This window comes from Limulus polyphemus, unplaced genomic scaffold (genome assembly GCF_000517525.1).
Source record: "Limulus polyphemus unplaced genomic scaffold, Limulus_polyphemus-2.1.2 Scaffold3780, whole genome shotgun sequence".
Classification (NCBI taxonomy): Eukaryota; Metazoa; Arthropoda; class Merostomata; order Xiphosura; family Limulidae; genus Limulus; species Limulus polyphemus.
In genome coordinates, this window is record NW_013669390.1 from 38,369 (window position 1) to 63,095 (window position 24,727).

Genomic DNA, 24,727 nt, shown 5'->3' on the forward strand with positions numbered 1-24,727 from the left:
ATAGTACTAAAAGACCCACACTGGTAAACACAGGACAGTGAAGATCTCTAGATCAGATCCTATACAGCTCTTCATGGGAATTCTATATTCTAAAAAGCCCACACTGGTGAAAATCCTAAAATTGGGAGGCCTACTTAATATAGATGGCAAAATCATTATCATCAAGAGATCACAACAATATCTGAACTATGAAGAGACAGCCATACATAATAGTCTGAACAACCTAAAGCAACATATCAAAGGAGAAGAGACTCATTCAGCAATTATCCCAACATAAAGGAACATGGAAAATTAAATATCACTGGCTTACCTATGAATGACAGTAGCATCTTGAATAGAGACGAGTTACAACAAATACACAAGCTATAATTTCAACATTTTAGGAAATAAGCAAAATTTAATATAGTCAATTTAATGTTTAGAAAGAATTTGCAACTTTTTCGTGATCATAAACAAAAATTAAACAAGGGAGAAAGAAAAAAAAGTAAAACAAAGAAATTCTTATTGCAGCTAATAGAATGTATTTCTTTACAGAAGTGGTTAATTTATGAACAACAATTGGGGGATATGAGCTTTATAAGACAGGAATACAAGAAGGTGTAAACCAAAAAAACAGTTTTTCATTGAAAGACTACTAGGAATTTAACTACTAATGGCACCATGAAAAAAATACAAAAACATGAAAGATTTTTTTCAAAACCAACAAATCTGAAAAAACTTCCCCTTACTGAGATGAATGGTTTCATTTTTAGGTATAAGGAATAAAACAATTAGACAAATACGCACCTAAGATGAAAGTCTGACATAAAACCTATTTTTTGCTTCATAGTTTTACTGTACTTATCATAAATTTTTATCGTATAATCTGCATCTCTAACAATTAGCTGCAATGAGAAGAATTGAAAGATATAACCTGAAGATTATTTGCAATAGTAAAAAATTTGACAACACATTGCATAAATATAAGACAAAATTTCATTTCTTCTTGTGAATTGTTTTAAGCATCAAATATATGAACCCTGCATAAAGTTTAATTAGGTATTTTTATGAACAAAAACTTTAGTGAAATAAAATTATGCTGCTTAACTTTCAGTAACACAATTTTCTTGGCATTATCCATAACATTTTTGAAAATAACATATAACATCTATAGAAATCTGGGTTGAAATAACTTGATTTTCACTCGTGAAGTAAGGAAGGCACACACTTAATTCTAAAGTTTAAAGGTTTCAAGAAACCATTTATTTAATGGTTTAAAATCATAATAATAAGAGGGGACTGAATGCTAAAATACAAACACATTTGGAAAAGCTGACAGAAAACTAATGACATGTTGTGTTCATGATAGGTATGAATTTTGAAGATTATGTTCATTTCAATTCCACAAAAAATTTTAGGGAAATAAAAATTAAAATTTAGGAAAAACCTAGAAATCTTAGTTATATTACTGATTATGTATCAAGGTACCCATAAGTACAAACTTTGAATTACAATAATATTCTTCTATAAATTTAGCATATGGATATTTATTTTACAAATAAAGTAGAGAAAATCAATTCAAGTAATAAAACTATCGTCAATGTTGCATCAATTACAGAACTAGCTGACAGTCTTCAATCACTGTTTTACAAATCTTAAATTATGTATTACTTACAGCATTGTTTAGGTCCCATACTAAATATCACAACTTGATCACAGATATTTCTATCAAATGTATGGAATTCTTTAATAGTTAAAAAAAATTGAAATAAGTAAACATCCTTTAATAGACCAACATAATTCTGAGGAAAACAAAGTCTTACATAAATCAACAGTTCCTATCAAAAGAATATTATTTAAAATGTACAATGTCTCATCATCAAAGCTCACTGTTCACATCATTATGGAATTTTCAATTACTTACAGAATAGGAACATTTAAAACTGTATTTACTTTTCAGTCAATTCTCTTGGAAAGTTTACTAAAAAAAAACCTATAAGTACCAATATTTGATACTATGGGTTTCAAAGGACAGCTTAGTTTATTAATTTTAAGAATTCATGTATAGGATCCAACAATGAGATTTTTTTTAATTTACCTTAAATTGTTAATATGTTCTCACAGTGTCCTAATAGTTATGATTATTTTTATCAATCAAGTCTCTCAAATATGTGAAGTCTAAGCAAAAGAAAATATTAAAACAATAAAGGGATCACTTAGCTTGCAGTCAAAGTTTTATATAAATTTTAATCATTAACTTCATAAACACATTATTTTGATTAATAAATTCAACTAGATGAAATATCGATTATACAGACAATTCTTTCGTTTATACAAACATAATTGTTCTTTTCTAATCAAGGCAACTAAAATGTGTTACCTTCGTCTGATCATTCAAATCCACACAACTAAAATGTGTTACCTTCGTCTGATCATTCAAATCCACACAACTAAAATGTGTTACCTTCGTCTGATTATTCAAATCCACACAACTAAAATGTGTTACCTTCGTCTGATTATTCAAATCCACACAACTAAAATGTGTTACCTTCGTCTGATTATTCAAATTCACATAACTAAAATGTGTTACCTTCGTCTGATTATTCAAATCCACACAACTAAAATGTGTTACTTTTGTCTGATCATTCAAATCCACACAACTAAAATGTGTTACCTTCGTCTGATCATTCAAATCCACACAACTGAAATGTGTTACCTTCGTCTGATCATTCAAATCCACACAACTAAAATGTGTTACCTTCATCTGATTATTCAAATCCACACAACTAAAATGTGTTACCTTCGTCTGATCATTCAAATCCACACAACTAAAATGTGTTACCTTCGTCTGATCATTCAAATCCACACAACTAAAATGTGTTACCTTCATCTGATCATTCAAATCCACACAACTAAAATGTGTTACCTTCATCTGATTATTCAAATCCACACAACTAAAATGTGTTACCTTCGTCTGATTATTCAAATCCACACAACTAAAATGTGTTACTTTTGTCTGATCATTCAAATTCACACAACTAAAATGTGTTACCTTCGTCTGATTATTCAAATCCACACAACTAAAATGTGTTACCTTTGTCTGATTATTCAAATCCACACAACTAAAATGTGTTACCTTTGTCTGATCAGTCAAATCCACACAACTAAAATGTGTTACCCTCGTCTGATTATTCAAATCCACACAACTAAAATGTGTTACCTTTGTCTGATCATTCAAATCCACACAACTAAAATGTGTTACCTTCGTCTAATTATTCAAATCCACACAAAAGATTTATTTTTTAAGAAATATTAAGCAATGTAAATCCTTAAGTGCCATTCATCCACCCACCCACCCTCAAAAAATACAATAATTATTTATTAAGAAACAAAAGGTTTCAAGAGCTAATTACATCCCACACTGTTTAATTTTGATATAGAGCTAACAGACTCATTAAATATAATTTCAGGGTATCGATGATCCATCTGGAGTCTGCCAATAAATATATAAAAAACAAATACTACAAATATATAAATGAGGAAAAGAAACTAGAAGAATGCTGGGCTTTAAACAAACTAAAAGAATATTTGAAAGATCTGTTTAAAACCATCAATGAACTAAAGCAATAATTAAAACATTAGAATTGAAAGTCTACATTACACACTTATTACATTACATTGAAGTACACCATAAAAACTAAAACAACAATTAAAAGCTCCCTCTCCTGCAATACATTCAAAACTTAAACAATAACTAAAAGCTCCCTCTCCTGTAACACATTCAAAACTTCCATCTGAAATGTACAAAATCTCTATCTTATGAGGTTTTTTCATGTCCAATCATCATCAGGTATAGTAATTGATAATAAGCTAAAAAGAAGCCAAGTTATTATAGAAAACAAGGACAAAAATACTTAATTTTAGGATAAGTTGAGTATTTTTAAAATAAAAAGTAGAACCTTTCATTATGTTTATTTTTTTTTTTAAATTCATTATTTCCTTCTCACACTAAAACCTAAAGACGAAGAATGTGACAAACACAATTTGTCTGTAACTTTGAACATTTCATAATAAAGGAACATAATCTGGTATCAGATAAAGCATAGGATTATACACAGGAAAGATAAGATAATGGAAATAAAGCTTTTCTATGAGGTTAAACTGCTTTATTATTTATTGTTATTTACTACTGCAGTAATTGGATAAAAAATATTTCTCATCATGCGAATTAGCTCCTGTTACACATTTTACGCAGATCAGTGTGGCAGAAGGAGGGTATTGCAGTAATGTTTTTGGACGGAATACATTGTGGAATGGCATAAATAGAGATGTGCGTTGTGTTGCATGACAAGAGACTAGATACTGCCAATTTTTAGCTCTACTTTCTATAAGACTATTTTCTTTCGATGTTTTTACACACCCAGTCAAGACCGTCCTGAAAAAGGAAACAATGCAGTTTTATTACATTTTTTTGTATTTCATAAACCTTAACTATTTCTTTATGAAGAAATATCAAGTTTCCCTAGTTAATTCATTAGGAGTTCAATTATAGCCCTTAATTTTTATATACTACATCCATAATACTAAGATAGGTTTCTTTTTTGTGATATGTTAACATATTTTAATAAAAATTAAAAAGCCAACATTCATACATAAACAAGCATGTATTAGTTGCCTGTTTGTAAAACTTCCCTGGTATGTTATTTTAATACAGCAGAAATATACCACCCTTTTGTTAACAAAATACATGTAAGCTTCAGCTGATTCAGTGTATGAAATGCACTTTTAATTTTAATACAAAAGAAATATATCACCTTTTGTTAACAAAATACATCTAAGCTTCAGCTGATTCAGTGTATGAAATGCACTTTTAATTTTAATACAGCAGAAATATATCACCTTTTGTTAACAAAATACATATAAGCTTAGGCTGATTCAGTGTATGAAATGCACTTTTAAAAGTAAAATTTTAAGTCTTCGTTTGAAAGAAATTTGAAGTCTTGCACATCTCCTTCCTATTTAAAGAACTGAAATTAAAAAACGATTAAGAGTAACTTTGGAAAGTGATTCTAAATCACAAACATTAACAATTTCTTACTTGAAAATGTAATTCCAATAGATATTCACCTCTCACACAGAAAGCTATCTTCCTTGTGCATCTGCCTTAAAGATCTACATGCCACTAGCCTTCTCATGAATTGCGCTACTGCATAACGACAGTATTATGCAGCAAAAGCCCTCCACCAATAGGAGGGTGACACAACTTCCCTGCACATTAATGCCCTCTATGCATTTGCACTCATGAAGTTTCATTCTTGATGAGGCAAATATGTCTAAAGTGCACTTGAAGTAGGGAGGAGGATGGGAAGTGTGTGAGAGGTGAGTATCTATTGGAAATACTATTTCAGGTAAAGAAAATGTTAACTTTCAAGATTGTACACACCTCTTCACACAAAAATCTAGAATCCCACATTGATAAGGTAGAGGGACTGGTGTGAAATCTACCTAGATGAGCTCCCTTCAGAAAGCACTTGAAGAAAACCATGGAGTGTGATACCCAATGGCAGGTGCTCCATAGGGTCACACCTGTAGGAGACTCATCTCATCTCTTCCAGGGTATACTCTTCACCCAGAATAGAAGTGAGGAAGAAGCAAACAAGCCCCATGTGTAGCAGGTATGGACAAAATAAGAACATGGTTGTACGAGTACTTGCATTCAAGAGGTCAGACAGCCAATATGTGTGGCAAGGTTGGCAGACCTCAACTCTACCATCAGACATTAGTCGACTGACACCAACTGAGGAAGTAGGGAACAGAAATTATATCATATAGTGTATAATGTTGTGCATGCTTGCCACAACTCAGCTGAACAGACAACAGCTGCAAGAGTAGGGCACAATATGTTAGTGCATGCTCACCTCAACTCTACTGCCAGACTTCTGGACTAACACCAGATGCTGGAGGAGGACATGGAATTCATGTCATAAGGTAAACAGTATTAAGAGTGCATGACTTGACTTGACTGGGCAGTCATCAACTGTAGAAGGAGGCATGTTTTGTTAGTATGTGCTCACCTCGACTCAAATGAACAGACATGACCATAGGAGGAGGGCACAGTAAAGTAGTACATGCTCACTTGGACTCTACCGAGCAGTCACAACCTGCAGAAGGAAAGCACACATCTTAGAACATGCTCGCTGCAAATCTACTGGACAGTCGCAATCTGCTGGAGGAGGGCACAGTATAGTAATATATGCTTCTGGCATGTTGTAGGTATTGAGGATAATTATATGAGGGGGTGACCTTAGTTACACTGACAGTGTCACCACTGTCCCACTGATTGGCACCCCTTATTCTAGCCTCAATGATTAAGTACCAATCAGTGAGGATTCTCATTGGTCCACCACCCCAACAGCTAGGAACTAGTAATGGATAAGGGCCTAACATGCTCCACTCAAAGAAAAAGGGAGAGGAATTTGTGGTGGGGATACCCAGAATAAATGGCTGGATCCCCATCAGTTCTGTTTCAGCCAGAAAGGTCTTTTACTGGAGACAGTGCAATGGGTGACCAAGTAACACTATTTTGTAAAGCCAGCAAGCTGTCAGAGCATCCCCTGGTGCTCCTATTTTCCATGATAGTCCATAGAATAGGTACAGTCTGAAACGAACAATAGTCAGATTTAAAAATAGGATAATGAACAGAGACAGATGGTAACCTTAAGGAGACAAGATAGCCAAATGGTGAATAAAGTGTGTAAGGAAGTTATGAGAGGTAGTCTACATACCAGCTTGAAGGATCTCATCCAGTGGCCATCAGAACTGAGCAGTGAGAGAATGAGAGAGGTGATGCATCTAATGGTACTGAATACAGATGATCTGTAAGCAACAATAACCTATGAGGAGTAGAACAAACATATAAATTGGTAGACTCTACCTATAAGAGTAGAAGGAGATTTGACCCTGGAAGAAGAGGAATCCCAGAGAATGTAAAATTGAAAACAGAAAGTGAGAGGTACGAGCTAAGTAGCAACAAATGGCAGGAATAAGACACAAAAATCTGTCTGGGTCTGAATGACTATAGAAGAGTGAAATAGAATAAAGGGAGAGAGGAGAAAGGAAGCAGTCTTCTACCAAAGCAGCTGAAGAGTTAGGGAAGAAGGACCAGTCTGGATAAATAAGAATATAAGGATGATAGAAAGTGGTACATGATGAGCTTGCTAACTGGAAATGATGGAGACAGTTGAATCCTGTCATACAGCCAGGTAAAAGGAAGGGAGAAGTGCAACAGTAGAACGGATAGGAGGAAGGTGGCAAAGGCTGGACCAACATCAAAAGCCATGCCCCTTACATGGATAAAGGGACCAAGTAGAAGGACACTCAGAGTGGGAAAGTAAGAGATTACCAGATTGGAAAGTCTGGTTCAATAAGTGATGGACCCAGCAAATCCAGATGTGAAGGTGGAAGGGCAAGATCACTCAATGGAAAGGATATGGGAGGTGTTAAAGTAATATTGTGTATAATTGGCAGGGGAAGAGAGGGTTTGGTTCTCAGAAAGCAAATAAGAAGGAACCAAGGTTAAGCCAGCCAGAGGGGTACTGCCAAGAGGACATAACAAGGAGAGTCTTGAGTCAAGGTCAGGACCCAAGGTAAAAGAGGGAAATGTGAGTGAGCATAATGACAAATATAAGACCAGACCTGGCAAAAGGAAGTGATAGCCAGAGCTGAGGGATGGAGAACAGATGATCAGAGAAGGGAGATGATGAAACTGAAAGGGTTGGCAAGGTAACAATGAATGGAGTCCCCAAGAGAGCACTCCAATGGAGAAATGGGGGAAGAAGAGACTATTCTGTGGGCAGAACACAGTTTGGCCAAGAGAGGTAGTCTTCAACCCAACTCACAGCACTCAGTACATGGCAGGTAAGGAAACCAATCCATTGAGAATTGACCCAAAAGAAGGCCAAGGGTTTGAAAGCAAGGGAGTTCTGAATTCGATTCCCCCATGGCAGTTAATTTCAGAAAAACGGAGTTGTCAGAGTAGAGCATAACAAAATGATCCACCAAAGTTTGAGCACCTGGATATAGAGAGAAGACTCATACTGGGTCTCTGTGCCAGATGTAAAAATGTAATTCAGGAATGCTTCCCATCAGTGAAGAGGTGTAGGTCCAGTTTTGCTGAAAGTAATGGAACACAGATAGTGCTACTGGAGTGGTCCAGCCATCCATACAAATAATATTATAGAGGAAAAGACTGGAAAACCACTGAGGTCAAAGACTGACAAGAGGCATCCCTCTGGTTGGGCAAGGACCAAATGAAGAGGTGCATATGTATGTGACCCAAAAGGATAAGCAGTCCCCATGAAGCAATGTTTTTCAAACCTTTCTTGCTGAATGATTATGATAGGCTCAAACCCTGGTGACTATAAGTGTTGTAGCTTGCAGGAAGATACAAAAAGGTTGATCCCAGCTGAGAATTTGTTGAAACCCCCACCAGTGAATTAGATATTGAGTGGGAATGAAGAGTTATTGCAAGTAATGACAAACACAGCCTCCATGAGATTTTGAAGATAGATGGGAGTGAAAAGGAAATAAGATGTGGATTGAAAAAAGGAGGGGAAAGGAACTGGAGAGAAAGACCATTGGTAAAAAGTAAAATAACCCTTGTGTGGATGGAAAAGTGTGACAACAGGAGCTTAAACTGTGACAGTCAGGCATTCATGGGACCAGACACAACAGAAACATCACAGATGAGTTCAATGAGGCAGGTGCCAGGTAGAAGAGGAAGTTGGAATAAAAATATGGGGAAATAGGAACTATTACAAGGTACAATGATGCATGGTAGGGTTGGGGATAGTGTGAAACTAAGTATGAAAGCAAAAATTGGTGACAGGCAGTCTTAGCTTGTGATGCAATCAACTCAGAAATTCCTCCAAACTTCAGGGCAAAGAAAAGGGCTAGGTGAAAGGCTCATGTAAGGGAAGAAAGAAGTAAAACTTGGGATAAAAGAATGTTCCTACCAAATAGTTCCCAGTAACAAAGAGGCGAGTGACCAGGGAATGGTAGAAGTGCAATGGCCACAGTGAGAAAAGAAAGGAATGAGAATAATCCAAAAAAATTTTATGAGGCATGGTGGAGTGCCTTAGACTTGAGATGTAGAAAGGAGAGGTAAAGAAGTGTGGTAAAAAGGATCAGGCAAAAACAGGAGTATTGGGTACTGGAGGGTGAAACCAATGTCAAATAGTCTGCTCCCCCACCCTAAACAGGCAAGGCCAATCCCAAGTGTGAAAATCATGGAAGGGGATGCAAAATGACTAAAATGAAGAAAATAATAATCAGATAAATGTGGAAGGCAAAGCTTGAGGTTGCAGAAATGTAAATGGTTCAGGAATGAAAAAACGAAATGAGTTATGGTTAGGATTAAGAATTAGGGAGCAAAAAGAAAAATATGATACAAGGAAAATAAAATAAATAGTGCATTCCTGAGAAATTAAGTCCTGAAAATGCAAGTTTAAGGTTCCTCTTCAACAGGGAGAAAAATTCCCAAAGCATAACCAGGTGAAAGAACAATCAAATTTGTCCTCCTCACTCTTCCCACAGAATGAGGGGAAGGAATGGCTGAAGAAGGGAGTGGAACTAAAGTTCATGGCTGCATAAGGAACTCACTATGCTATTCACAATGGCCACCACATCTTCCCCAGAGAACATGTGTCCATAAGCCATAACTGTTACATAACCTGTGTGAGGAAATTGGTCACTCACACATGTAGCAGAAGACGTTAAAGGAACAATTGTTCATAGTTTGAAGAAAAAAGAAGGAAATTGAGTTTACTAAACAACGAAAATCTCATTAAATTGACAAAGAAAAAACACATCTGATGTGTTCATTGCCAAGGAAAAGAATGAAAATTCACGAGTGCAAAAGCAGGGAAATTGTGTCACATTCCTGTTTTTTCCTGCATAATACTGTCTTTAAGAACCAGCACAATTCAAGATATAACTCGTGAGATTAGGTGGAAGTTGCCTAAAGGCTAGTGGCATGCAAATCTCTAAGGTACAAAAATGGGGAAGATAGCTTTCTGTGAGAAGTGGTGTGTATCGTCTCTAAAATCATAGTTTTACCCTTTGCTCAACCTAATGGTAATTATTAATTGGTTTGATGCTAAATAACTCATTGTATCGAATTTAGTGAAATTTTCTGAAAAGTTTCTGGATAAATGTTGGCTATTTTTGTGTTAGAAATCTCAGGTTTTGGGGTAATTAATACTACTGTATGAAATAATGCATACTTGCTATGGTTACAAATGTGTTATTTTACTATATAACAATACTGTAAAATTATTTCTACTTGTGAAAGAACTTTTGCTTATTGATACAAATGTGTTACTTCAAAACATAACAATACTTCACAAGACAGTCTATTGATTGGATGAACATTTTTGCTTGTTATTCTTACAAACATGTTACTTCACACCATAAAAATACTGTACAAGTCTTTATATTCATCAAAAGAACCTTTTTGTTCATGTTACAAATGTTTTACTTCACAACATAACTATACTGTAAAAGTCTTTATATTCATCAAGAGAACCTTTTTGTTACTTTACAACATAATAATACTGTACAAGTCTGTCCATTGGTTGAAAGAACGTTTTTCCTTATTGTTACAAACATGTTATTTCACAACATAACAATGCTGTACAAGTCTTTATATTCATCAAAAGAACTTTTTGTTACTTTACAACATAATAATACTCTACAAGTTTGTCCACTAGTTGAAAGAACATTTTCCTTCTTATTATTACACATGTTACTTTACATCAAATAACACAGTAAAAGTCTTTCTGTTGGTTGAAAGAATGTTTTTGATTGATATTATTACAAATACGTTACTTCACAACATAAAAACTATAAAAGTCTTTATATTCATCAAATGAACTTTCTGTTACTTCAGAACATAATAATACTGTATAAGTCTGTATATTGATTCAAGGAACGTTTTCCTTGTTATTATTACACATATGTTACTTTACAGCAAATAATACTGTACAAGTCTTTCTGTTGGTTATAAGAACGTTTTTGCTTGTTATTGTTACAAACATGTTATTTTACAACAACATAATACTGTCCAAGTCTTTATATTCATCAAAAAAACTTTCTGTTATTGTTACAAATGTGTTATTTCACAACATAACAATACTGTAAAAATATTTATATTCATCAAAAGAACTTTTTTGTTCTTGTTACAAATGTGTTTCTTTACAACATAACAATACTGTAAAAGTATTTATATTCATCAAAATAACTTTATATTAGTTAACAACATAATAATACTATACAAGTCTGTCCAGTGGTTCAAAGAACGTTTTTGCTTGTTACTGTTACAAATGTGTTTCTTCACAACATAATACTGTGAAAGTATTTATATTCATCAAAATAACTTTATGTTACTTAACAACATAATAATACTATACAAGTCTGTCGAGTGGTTGAAAGAACCTTTTGTTATTATTACAAATGTGTTACTTCATAACATAACATTGCTGAACAAGTCTGTCTATTGATTGGAAGAACGTTCTTGTTTGTTATTTTTACAAACATGTTACTTTACAGCAAATATTACTGTACAAGTCTGTCTACTGGTTGAAAGAATATTTTTGCTTGATATCCTTACAAATGTGTTGTTTGGTGTTTTATGGCACAAAGCAACTAGGCTATCTGTGCCAAACATCTAGTAAAAACAGTAAAAGTAAGTTGTAGGAAAATGTAAAAATAAAGTGTGTTAAAACCAAAATATGTCCAAATAACAGATAAAAGACCAATTGTTCATAAAAAAATTAAAAATACAATCAAGTTGGACAGTGTCACCATCGCCAATGGCACTGTCCAACGTCAGGGGTAAACCCTTACAGAACACGTGTCGAAAATGGTGCCGTCACTCATGGTCGTAACGAAAGCATGACAGTAAAATATGGGCTATTGTGACTTGAGTGTCACAAAGGCTACACATCGGTGGGTCAATACCAAATAAAAGAGAATGATCAGTTAAAAAACTGTGACCAATACGTAGACTTGCCAGGACAACTTCCTCCTTCCGATCCTTACGGAAGCAGGATGGCCAAAGAGCAACAGAAGGTTTGATCTGAAAAAGCTTGTTATGACATTGCTCACCCCAAGTCGACTGCCAGCTGGCATGAAGCCACGCCTTGAAAATAGGACCGTAGTCTATGTATGGGACAGTGCCAGAGCAGACGGATTTAGTTGCAGTGTCCGCAAGCTCATTCCCGTGAATACCGACGAGGCCAGGTATCCAGAAAAACTGGATGGAAATGGAAGATAGAGAAAAATTGGCTAGTCACAGTTGAATATTGATGATAACAGGGTGAGAACTAACATTAAGCAATTCCAGGGCCAGTAGAGAGCTAAAAGAATCAGTATAAATAGTGCAATCATTGTACTGCATAGCTTCTACATGATCCAGGGCAAGAGAAGTAGCATACAACTTGGCAGTGAACACAGAAACTGCGAGCAACTACCAAGCCACAGCAAACCATGGCAGAGCCTACAAAATCACCCGATTTCGTAACATCTATGTAAATAGGAAGAGAAGAATGGCTCGAAAGATGTTCAGCAAACACAGCCCATGTAGGAAGAACGACACAATCCCAGGTGGGATGCTGTGGTAAGGATTGAAGCTTGGTAGCATATTGTAGATAAAGTTGCAAATGACGGAGGTGAAAAGAAGGTAAAGTAAGACTCAGTGTACAAACTCTGGGCTGGAGAAGTGTGAAAACGCCGGTGCAGAGCCGAAGCCACAGGTGGTGAACGGGTTCCAGCATCTTCAAGGCCGAGGTCCTGGCAGAACCATAAACCAAAGACCCATAGTCCAGTTTGGATCGATTCAGGGCACGATAGATCATGAGCACAGAACATCGATCTGCTCCCCTATAGGTGGAAGAGAGGACATGGAGGATGTTCAGAGCTCTTATACACTTGACACACAGCTGCTTTATGTGTGGAATGAAGGTAAGCTTGTAGTCAAAGATAAGCCCCAAGAACTTTGCCTCAGAGATCACATGAATAGTAAGATTACCATGATGAAGCTAGGAATTGGGATGGAGACCCCGTTGGCAGCAAAAATGCATGCAAACGGTTTTAGAAAAAGAAAATGTAAAACCGTTTGCAGTGGCTCACATCAACAAGCAATTGAGGGCAGTCTGAAGCTCCTGCTCAATAAACCTCATTTTTGACGATTGACATGTGATGTGGAAGTTGTCGACATAGAGTCCATTTGCAACAGTTGGAGGAAGATGAGTAGTGATAGCATTAATTTTAACACTAAAAAGTGTGACACTCAAGACACAGCCCTGAGGGACTCCAAGTTCCTGCAGAAAGGAACGGGAAAGAGTTGAACCCATACAGACTTGGAATCGCCTGTCCAGTAAAAAGTTTTAAATAAAAATGGGTAAATGGCCATGCAACCCATAGCAGTGGAGGTCCTGCAAAATGCCATACCTCAACATAGTGTCATAAGACTTCTCAAGATCAAAGAACAAGGAAATAAGATGTTCTCTCTTGAGGAAGGCTTCCCTGATCGACACTTCAAGTCGAATCAGATGGTCCACGGTGAAGCACTGTCGACGGAACCCACACTGGGTAGGTGAGAGGAGCATGTTCAGTTTGAGGAACCAAACAAGGCGAGCACTAACCATCCTCTCTAAGATCTTACAAAGACAACTAGTCAAAGCGATGGCATGATAATTAGAAGGAATCTTTGGATCTTTCCCAGGTTTAGAGAAATGGAGGACAATAGACTGGTGCCAAGCATTAGGAAAAACATACTCCTGCCAGATCCGGTTAAAAATAACCAGAAGAATAGCAAGAAAGGCACTAGAGAGATGGCACAGCATTTCATAATGAACATCATCAGGTCCGACCAATGTACTACCAAACTGATGAAGAGCAAGTTTCAGTTCCACCAGTGTAAGGGGGCAATTATAGTCATAGAGACGATCGGCCCGAAATGAAGAAGTGATCGTTCTGCCCTCTGCCCAAGATTTGATGGCCAAGAAGGCAGGGGGAAGAAACAGAAGTGCTAGATGCACAAGAAAAGCTGTGGCTGAGAGCATCAGCAATGCTCTGAAAATCAGCAACTTATTGGCCATTGGAGAGCAAGATGAAAAGAGGATGGGAAGCATACCTCCCAGTGATTTTCTGAATCTTGTCCCATATGGTTTTGGAACTGGTGGTAGAAGAGATGCTAGAAGTGAAATTAATCCAAGACTCCTTTTGGCTTTGATGTCAAACCTGGCGAGAATGAGCACACGCCTGCTGATAAACTATGTGGTTTGAAAAAGAGGGATACTGTCGGAAGGTATCCCAGGCCCGTTTTTTAAGCTTCTGTGCTTCTTGGCAGGCAGGACTCCCCCATGAACAAGGATACTGTGGAAAACGTGTCGAGGTCTTAGGAATAAAGTGAGCAGCTGCCTGGATGATACAGTCAGTCACTGCAACCACACAGTCATGTACTGATGACAGACAGACAATGGCAGGATCAAGTTCAGAGAGAGGTGAAAGAGGACCAGTCAGTCTGGTTCAACTTCCACCGTGGCACTCGGGTCAGGTGGCATCAACCATAGCCAACTTTCCCTCAAAATGGCAGGAAAATGATCACTGCCCTGTGGGTCACTGTCGATCATCCAAGGAATGTGAAGGGGAGCAGATCAAGGGATGCATGAAAATAAGTATAAGATCCAATATTGGAGAAAGGTTGTGATACCAGAGCATATGCTCTGTGGAATGACCCCTCCCATCAATATTAGTACCACCCCAGTGGAGGTTGTGTCCATTAAAGTCTCCCAGAATTAAAAAGGGAGATGACAACTGGTCAATGAGAGCATCAAGGTCTAATTGATCATAAGTCTCCCCAAGAGACAGGTAGAGAGAACAAACAGTGATGGTATGACCCAAGCAAACATGGATTGCTACTGCCTCCAAGGGTGTGTTGAGGTATACAGATAAGCAGGGAACATGTTGGTCAACCAGCAGTGCTACCCCTCCATGCACTCTTCCATCACACAACCTGTCATTTTGGTACAAAGAAAACTGTTGAAATGTGACTGTATCAGCAGGTTTTAGAAATGTTTCCTGTCTGGAGAGAGAGACACACACAGGATGATAGGAATTGATCAAGGCCTTAATGTCAACGAGATTAGAACGAAAACCTCGACAGTATCAAAGTGGTCATTTTTAGGTAGGTGGAGGAGAACAGGGTGGAGAACCCTGTGGTTTACAACCACGCCATTTTTCTTTACTAGAAGAAGATCAATTGACCTCCATGGATTCTGCCTTTGGACGAGCGGGCATATCTCTGTCATCAGACTTGGAATCTAATGACTGAGGACGTGATCAGATGATCATCCTGCATCTTGGGGCCAAAGAAGGACCCAATCAGACATTGGAGGCTGGTGCCCAAGGAGGTGAACCCAGGCAGTCACTGGAAGGAATAGTGGGGACAGAGATTGGAGTAGATGTAGACTGGTCAGCTCTGTTATCCATGGAAGGTAGAAGACCCCTCACATGGCATGAGAAAGATTCAGATGGAAGCATGGAAAGGTCTGTCTGCACCCCAGTGGCATATGTCTGATGGAGTAGGGAACAATAGCTTCCAAGCCTCAGGGTTAGAAATGTTGTTAACAGTCTTTAAATGCTGTAAGTCTTTCTCCTCCACCCACTTAGGGCAAGACCTAAAATAAGAGGGATGGGAACCACTACAATTAACACAGTGAGGGTCCAGTTTGCACTCATAAGCATCGTGGTCTTTGCCACCACAATGAGCACACAACAAGATGTCTTCGAATGACTGAACTGTTGGCACTGGTAACATCAGAGAAAGTTGGGAATATATGGCTGTACCTTACAATTCAATTAACCCACCTTAACAGCAGCACTTGGATGTGGCAATGAAAACGTCAAAATTAGAACACAGGTTGGCACCATAATACCATCTTGACGAATCGAGATCCCTTGAACTGCTGAAACTCCTTGGCTGAAGAAACCAACAAAGATCTCTGACTCGGGGATAGTCTTCAAGTCCCTCTCGACAATAACTCCTCGTGAGGAATTCAAAGAAGCATGGGGAGTAACCTCAATGGGAATATCCCCAATGGCCTTTGAATTCAAGAGGAGTTCACTGTGCTTAGCTGTGGATGTTTCCACCAAGATGTCTCCAGAATGGAGCTTCTTAACTGACTTTGGAGAGCCAGCAAGCCCCCTCTAATTCCTTCTGTATAAAAGAGGGAGACATTTGCCCTAAAGATTTATCAGACAGGGAATGCAGGATCAGGAAGTTATGTACAGGTGCACATTGTGGTGAAGACTGTTGTTTGGAGTCTTCAAGGTGTGGTCGTTTACCATTGAGCAGAGTTTTTCAATTTTTTTTTTGGATTTGGGGGATCCATAATAAAAAGAGGGAAATTCAGAGCCCACTGACCCCACCCACCATGGAGTCCTACGAGGGGAAGCACAACAATGTCAAACAAGGACACTGCAGCAATGCCAGGATTTCATGAGCACTATACCCAAACACCAGAATTAGACATGATGTCCACAACACCTGTTGAGAATGCCCAACACTGGTACCTAGTTGACCCTAGCCCAATAGGACCAGCCAATGCACCCTGGGGGCCACCCATCTACAGGAATTTAAGGTCAAAGTGATGTGTTGCATTGCCCTCGACACCACTCAAACACCAGAATCCACTCCTCCCCTTCACAGGTCGCCACGCACTGCAAACACGTGAGTGAATGTTTAGATCCCAGAGGAGGTAACTGAAAATACAGAACCTTCCCTGGGAGGTCCCCTCACCACATATAGGAATCCACCCACAGGGATACAAATGTGTTAATTCACAACAAGATAATACTGGGTAAGCTTAAATGCTTCAATGAGAAAATCATAAGTAAGATGTTATAAAAACAATCTTTTAAAACTACCTACACAGTTATTTTCATATTTCAATAACTTTCTTTTATATATATATCATAAGATCATAATTTATGTGTTAAGTCAAACAGTTGTACCTTTTTCTTTTTCATACCAATTCTTGGTAAAATTTATTTTATACCTCTATTAAATCAGAGCTTGTTTAAGTGCTCCAACTGCAATTACTGTTTATATACTAAAATAATATAAACATTACCATAACAATTGTATATAATGCTTGAAAATATGCAAATTTTAGTTTAAATTCAAGAAATAATTTTTAATATTTTTTTGTCTATAATTATAAAAGTTACAAGTTACTCCACACTACAACTACTAAACCATAATGGATTTTTCGAGTCCAGTTCGTGAAGATGAAAAATATGTAAAATATAGCTAGATAATATTTCTGCATCAAAAAGTGAATTTAAAAAAAAAACCTTACTTCAAAGTAATATGGAGACATGTAAACGTTTTCATTCCAATTTTTTTTTTATTTTCAGAGGAAATAGTATTCACTTAAGATAAGCCCTTTAATGTCAAATGATATCACACTCAATTTTTTACTTTTGAAATCTTGGAGTAAACAAACATTTTTTGTCAAACAATACATAAAATTGTATATATATTAAAATTTGTTCCAAATTTACATTTCTAAGTTTAAAATTAATTTCAAACAGATACTTGCCTCTGAAAAACTCAAAGCCTTTCCTTGTTGAGTTGTTCCTATGCTGTTAATAACCACGTGACTCAAAGTTCTGAATGTTCTCGATGCAACGCAGAGCATGCATCACCTTACTGCACATGCATCAAGAGAATGGGGAATTGACATAAGCCATGCTTTTCCACCATAAGTAAAACTTCCAACTTACAGATGCAATGGAAAACAAAACCACATATCACCCAGTTGTGGGAAGGTGGGTGGAAATGTATTTTCAGAGATAAATATCTGTCTGGAATTCATATTTAAAGTTCAAATCGAGTAGACTTACCTCTGAAATACTGAACACCAGAATACCCACATTAAAAATCAGGTTGAAAGTAAAGTGAGTTCAGATTTGACAAAATATACAGAGTTGGTTACATGGCAGGAATGTAACAACCTAGACCACATTAAAGGTGTGACCAAGCAGAGATGGAATATAATCCAGAACTAAAATTATTTGAAAAGCTGAATTCAAGGGACAATAAATGGAGCAGAGCAGCATTACATAAATATTGGACCTAAGGACAAACAGAAGGAAGAAATTCTTCTCAGCAAGGCACCTCTTCATACTGGACAACCTTTAGTTTTCACAAGCATGCTCAACTGCCCATAGTTTCAAAGGCTGATAGGAGATTCTGATTCCTGAGGTAACCAGGAACCCAAAAGATGGTGCACTCCAAGACAGAACCTCAGCCTTCAAGAGAGGCATCTGTGAAGAGGTGCAAATCTGTATGAAGTGTAAGGAAAAGGAAACCTGTAGTAGTAGGCTCTCAACTTCCTGAAATAATGGGATTGAAGATAGAAGTCGCTGAGAAGCAAGACCACACTGAATGTGTCACATATAAGCATGTCTTCAAAGCGATGAATTTGTAAAGGAAAATCATCACCTCCAAACAAAAGAAATTGTTTTTGTTGGTAAGTATGGAAGACAGAATAATATGGACAACAGACTCCAAGGCTCACAATGCTATAGGAGCCAGATGAAGTATTCTTTAAGTTTACCCGAAATCTCAGTTGTACCAAGTGTTGGTATCAATTAGATTAGGAATTGTGGATGAGCTACTCAAGAGATGTAGCCAGCTGGGCAATCAACTGATTTTGTGTAAGAGATTGAATGGATGAAAGAGCTAGAAAAAGCCAAAAGTTGACACTGACTGAATGTAAGAAAAAAAAACAGCACAACTATACTACTCAGCTGAAAACATATGGAGCTGAAGGGAAGTGCAGACCTCTGATAAATTACCCTAAGATGGCAAAAAGAAAAAATGAGGGAATGATGGATAAGTTATGTCATATAGTGTGTAATGTTGTGTATGCTCACCTCAACTCAACTAAACAAACAACAGCTGCAAGACACAATATGTTAGTGTATGCTCACCTCAACTCTATTGCCAGACTCCTGGACCAACACCAGATGCTGGAGTAGAACATGAAATGCATGTTATAAGGTATGTAATATTAAGAGTGCACGCCTTGACTCAACTGGACAGTCATTTGCTGCAGGAAGAGGTATGTTTTGTTAGTATGTGCTCACCTCAATTCAAATGAATGAGATGACTGCAGGAGGAGAGCTCATGTCTAAAGAGTGTGTTCAACTCGACTCTACTGAATAGACACAACCAGAGGAGGAGGGAACAGTATTGTAGTACAGGCTCACATTGACTTTACTGAGCAATCACAACCTGCAGGAGGAACAAACAGTATAGTAGTACAGGCTCACATTGACTCTGCTGAATAGACACAACCAGAGGAGGAGGGAACCGTACAGTAGTACAGGCTCACATTGACTCTACTGATCAATCACAACCTGCAGGAGGAAGGCACACATCTTAAAACATGCTCTCTTCAACTCTACTGGACAGCTGCAAGCTGCAGGAGGAGGAAACAGTATAGTATTATATACTTCTGGAATGTTGTAGGTATTGAGGTTAATTATATGAGGAATGAACTGAGCTACACTGACAGTGTCACTATTGTCGCACTTCCCTATTCACAATGGCCACCAAATCCTAATTGTTACATAACCTGTGTGAGGATATTAGTCACTCACACAAGTAGTAGAAGACATTACATAAACAAGTTTTCATAGTTTGGAGAAAAAAAGAAGGATTAATTTCCCTAAACACTGCAAACCTTATTAAGTTGACCAATAAAAAGCATGTCTGATATGTTCAGTGCCAAGGAAAAGAATGAAAATTCACAAGTGCAAAAGCAGGGAAGTTTTTCACCCTCCTGTTTTTTTACTGAATAATACTGTGAATATACAGTAACACTAGTCACAAGATAACTCGTGAGATTAGATGTGAGTTGCCTAAAGGTTAGTAGCATACAAATCTCTATAGTAGAAACATGGGGAAGATAGCTTTCTGTGGGAAGAGGTGTGTAGCGTCTTGGAGCTAATTTAAAGAAATGTAATTCAGCCAGTGAAATTCCCTGTATTTTCCTGTTTTTCAGGAAATTTTCAAATTCTCTGTATTTTTCCTCCAGGGAAAATATTTTCGTGTCTTTCCTTGTTTCCCTCTGGCTGGACACCCTGCTCCAAAATCCAGATTTCCTCAAAACAACAAAGGATAAAACCTAAAAAAGTGAGATGAATGATTTAGCTTGTTCCTTACTAAAAGAGATTTGAGACTTACAGATCCAGAATATGTGAGCAATTGCATCATAAGGAAGAAGAAAAACATTAATATTGGCCTGAAGGACCTGTGAAACCCAAAATTGATCATAGATCTCACACAATCCCCCCTCTTAAACAGATAAGATGAGAGATTAATCTGGAACAAAGATAGCTATTGAATGAGTGAAGAATACCCAACTTGCCTACATCTATATTTGGCTGATTGAAAGGAATGAGTAGAAGTAGCTGACCTCAACTATAAGAGGATGTATTTAGAAAGGCAGAACAACCATTACTTTCTGTTCCTTTTTTTTTTTAAATCCTCCAAAGACAAATGATGCAGGAAAGAAGCTCATCCAAAATAAATGAGGAGAGTGCTTTGTTACACAGTGCTACGGATTAAGGTGTCAATGGAAAAATAAGAGTCACATGGTAACAGCAATCTCATGGGATCTCCCTGCATGCTAGAGGCAACTACATGAGTGAGGCCTCCAGAGATGGTATAGAATTTCTAATACAGGTAGCAACAGTTAACGTTGACATTAGGATTGAAAGTGGGAAAAATGAACACCATGGCTGTAAATAAAAAATATGTATTAAGTTGAGAAATAAGAGTTCATGTATGAACTCCTGATGCATGCACAGTAAGTCAGGTGGAAGGTGGTAGTGGAAAATCATAGGCAAGTTGACACATGATATACATTATGTCAAGGACTTTCAAACTCTGGGTCAGCATGAAAGCAAGTCAACAAAGAAAGGCTTTTAATATTTCAGATATAAGTCTACCTGATTTGAGGTTATCTTTGTATACTTAATATAAAATAAAGATGTGAAAACTGGTCTCATAGTTCATTCTAACCATTCCAGTGACCAAAAAAATAGTTTGAAGGCAGAGGAAAAACTAAAATTAAAATAAATTTCTAATTAAAAATCTACCTTCAATCCTTCTCCTGACAGAGCTGAGCAAGCCTGAATCTGCCATGCTCGGTCCAGAATAGCAGGAAGATTTAGACCTTCTGCTAATTCACTGGCTGGTGCAGCATTCAATAGATCTTGTTTATTGGCAAAAACTAACAAAGGGACACCACAGAGTTTTTCTTCAGCCAGTAACTCTGCAAGTTCCTAATGAAGTGAAAAAATACTAATTATTTGAAGCCTATAGAATATTTTTTCAGAAACAAATTTCCAAATCTTTGAACAAAAAACTTGGAAGTAATTTTAAATACTGCACCATAAGTCCAAAAAGAAATACTTTTATTTTATGAAATATGGAGACAGATAACATTGTGCACAAAAAGAGAAGAACATTCTATTTTTCCTGAGAAGAGAATTATACTACTAAACAAATAGGGTTTGACTAAAAAACAACCACACTAATGTTAATAACTAACAAGAGAATGCTTCAGAATATTTATGCATTAAACAATATACCACAAAAATCATGACTTCTAAAGGATTTTATAACTGGGATTACCAGGAGTTTCTTGACAACATACAATCGGATATCTAATGAACATTCTTAATTTCATGTAACTATGCTGAAAAAGCTAAGCTTATATAAGTTTTGAGTCACTAATATATTAAAGATTGTACCAAAGGATGCCTTCACTTATTAACATCCATCACACTGGAGTTGAACAAATGTTCAAATTTCAGTGGTCGAAATATTAAAGTTGCTAACTTCAGGGTAACTCAGATACCTAATATAACTAACCTTGCCAAATAGAAGAGTTGGTCAGGATCACCTGAAGATAAGGTTGCTTCAGGACCCTGGTTACATGTTCCATGTCAAAAAATTCGGAAATAGCAGCAGAAACGTAATTAACAGTTCAGATAAAAATATGCAACTGTGATTAACCTGCTTCAAGTGAGCAGTTCTCTCAACATTATTCGTATTAACCTTTGTAAGTTAAAATAAAAGAGCAGAAGTAGAGTAACCAACTCCAGTCTGAAGGTAGGTGAGGTTTACTACAGATATATAAACATGCCAAAAGTTCCAGACAAATCATGTAAATATAAAGTTGTACTGAGCTGATTAAATAAGTAACTAAATAATGTGAGTTTTTTCAGAAGCAGCAATAAAAAACAGGGCACTTAAGAAAGACATGGAGTTGGTAAGTAAAAGTATCATCTAAATTTTTAAATTAAAGCATATAAATGTAATTTACTGTAGTTTAGATGAAAAGTGTAGATTGAAATCCTCAATAACTAGAACATTTCTTAACGACAAATCTTTTTTAATATACCAGTGTTCTAAAAACATAAACATTTCATGTCCCTCTTCTAAAGTTATACATTAAAAAAACTCAAATTAAGTCATTTAATTGTAGCATAAGAAGATGGAAAATTAGGAAGAGTTACAAACTATTGAAATTAAATGGCTTCAATGGAAAAGCTGTAAGTTACTAGTCATCAAACTACAAAAAGACAGTTGAGAAAAGAAAGAGAAAATATGGTAATTCTTTATCTAATTTCTGTCAAACATTGACATAAAGAATGTACAGAAATAACTTTAACAAAATTTAAAAAAATACTTATTATTTTTAATCCACACTGTTAAGATTTATGTATATTAAGTATATTATGTATATTAAGAGTCTCTTGTTTCTCAATGGATGTTTATAGTTTAAATATCACAATATGTTACTGAGTGTAAGCTGTGAATTAACATCTCACATGACTATGAAACTGGACTCCATCTGAAGATCATAAAATATGGGTAGAGCATCAACCACAATATTTGAAAACAGGATAACCCTTATTTCAAAACTGATATTACCACTGAAAACAGGATAACCCTTATTTCAAAACTGATATTACCACTGAAACAGGATAACTCTGATTTGAAAACTGATATTACCACTGAAAACACGATAACTCTGATTTGAAACTGATATTACCACTGAAACAGGATAACTCTGATTTGAAACTGATATTACCACTGAAAACACGATAACTCTGATTTGAAAACTGATATTACCACTGAAAACACGATAACTCTGATTTGAAAACTGATATTACCACTGAAAACACGATAGCTCTGATTTGAAAACTGATATTACCACTGAAAACATGATAACTCTGATTTGAAAACTGATATTACCACTGAAAACATGATAGCTCTGATTTGAAAACTGATATTACCACTGAAACAGGATAACTCTGATTTGAAACTGATATTACCACTGAAAATACGATAACTTTGATTTGAAAACTAATATTACTACTGAAACAGGATAACTCTGATTTGAAACTGATATTACCACTGAAAACACGATAACTTTGATTTGAAAACTAATATTACTACTGAAAACAGGATAACTCTGATTTGAAACTGATATTACCACTGAAAACACGATAACTCTGATTTGAAAACTAATATTACTACTGAAAACAGGATAAATCCAATTTGAAAACTGATATTACCACTGAAAGCAGGATAATACTAAACAAATTAATGGTGACCACCTTAATAACATCAATAAGAATCAAATTCTCATTCACCAATTTATTGAATGATGGTTAATTTTGCAAAAACTGTTTTATTGTTAGTGGCTGTGCTTTCATTCAAAGTAATGAAATATTAACTGTCTTATGTCTGTCAAAAGTGGAATCTTGAAACCTTTTTACTTAACCCATACAGGTAAATTATTTTATATAATACAGTAGAAAAGTTAAATCACAAAAGGCCAAATTCTCTTTTATCTTATGGCCAATTTAATTAAAACACGCACTATGCTGAATGATGGTATCATTTTTTTCAGCTACAGTTATCCAGAACCATCTCTTCTGTAAAATAATCTATCACACATAAGTTCTCGTAACTTCACAATATCATCATCTGAATCAAGTTTTGCACTAAAAGTGTTATATAAGAATACTGGTGTATTACTTGTTGATTTTGATGGGTAGAGATAGCAACAAATCGTGAGTGTGTGTGTGTTTTCTTCACTTTTCTATGTATCTTAAATGCTGTTTTCAGACTTCACACAATCTTTGACAGCTACAGTACTATGGGAACAGTAAATACCTGTGTTATGTCTCTGTTCATTTGTTAATTTTCCGTAAAAACTATTTCCGAAGAAACTTTAGTGATAGTCCTTTCTTAAATAAAACTAGTTTATTCTTTCTCAATACAACTTTACAATACACTTGATTTCCACAGTCACGCTATAATTTAAACAAATGCTATAATTCACAACGAGCGAACGATTCACGCACTTGACTCAATTGTCGTCTCTATCTCTGTCTCAAATTCAATTACATTGTTGCCATCACTTCTTGGCGGTCTTATATACAAGAATACCGAATATCTAGTAAACACTCGAGGCTTCATGAAGGGACATGAATTTTCTAGAAGCACATGATGTGTTACTAGTGTCATGTGACTTCCACTGTCGTAACACTGCCCTTTCCTTAGTATTGTTCGTCCCGAACACTATCCACT

The 24,727-nt window shown here is 36.3% G+C and overlaps 1 protein-coding gene across 2 annotated transcripts in view; it reads right to left on the reverse strand.

Moving 5' to 3' along the window:
• Positions 1-1,713: 1,713 nt before the first annotated feature.
• Positions 1,714-24,727, reverse strand: part of LOC106470030 (ADP-ribosylation factor-like protein 3) — a 67,201-nt gene continuing 44,187 nt past the window's right edge. For both annotated transcript variants that reach the window (XM_022398576.1, XM_022398575.1), the window contains 2 exons: positions 21,217-21,402; positions 1,714-4,414 (listed from right to left, as the gene is read on the reverse strand). In XM_022398576.1, the coding sequence (XP_022254284.1) occupies positions 4,373-4,414; positions 21,217-21,402 (228 nt within the window). In that variant the 3' untranslated portion in view covers positions 1,714-4,372. The remainder of the gene's footprint in view (positions 4,415-21,216; positions 21,403-24,727) is intronic.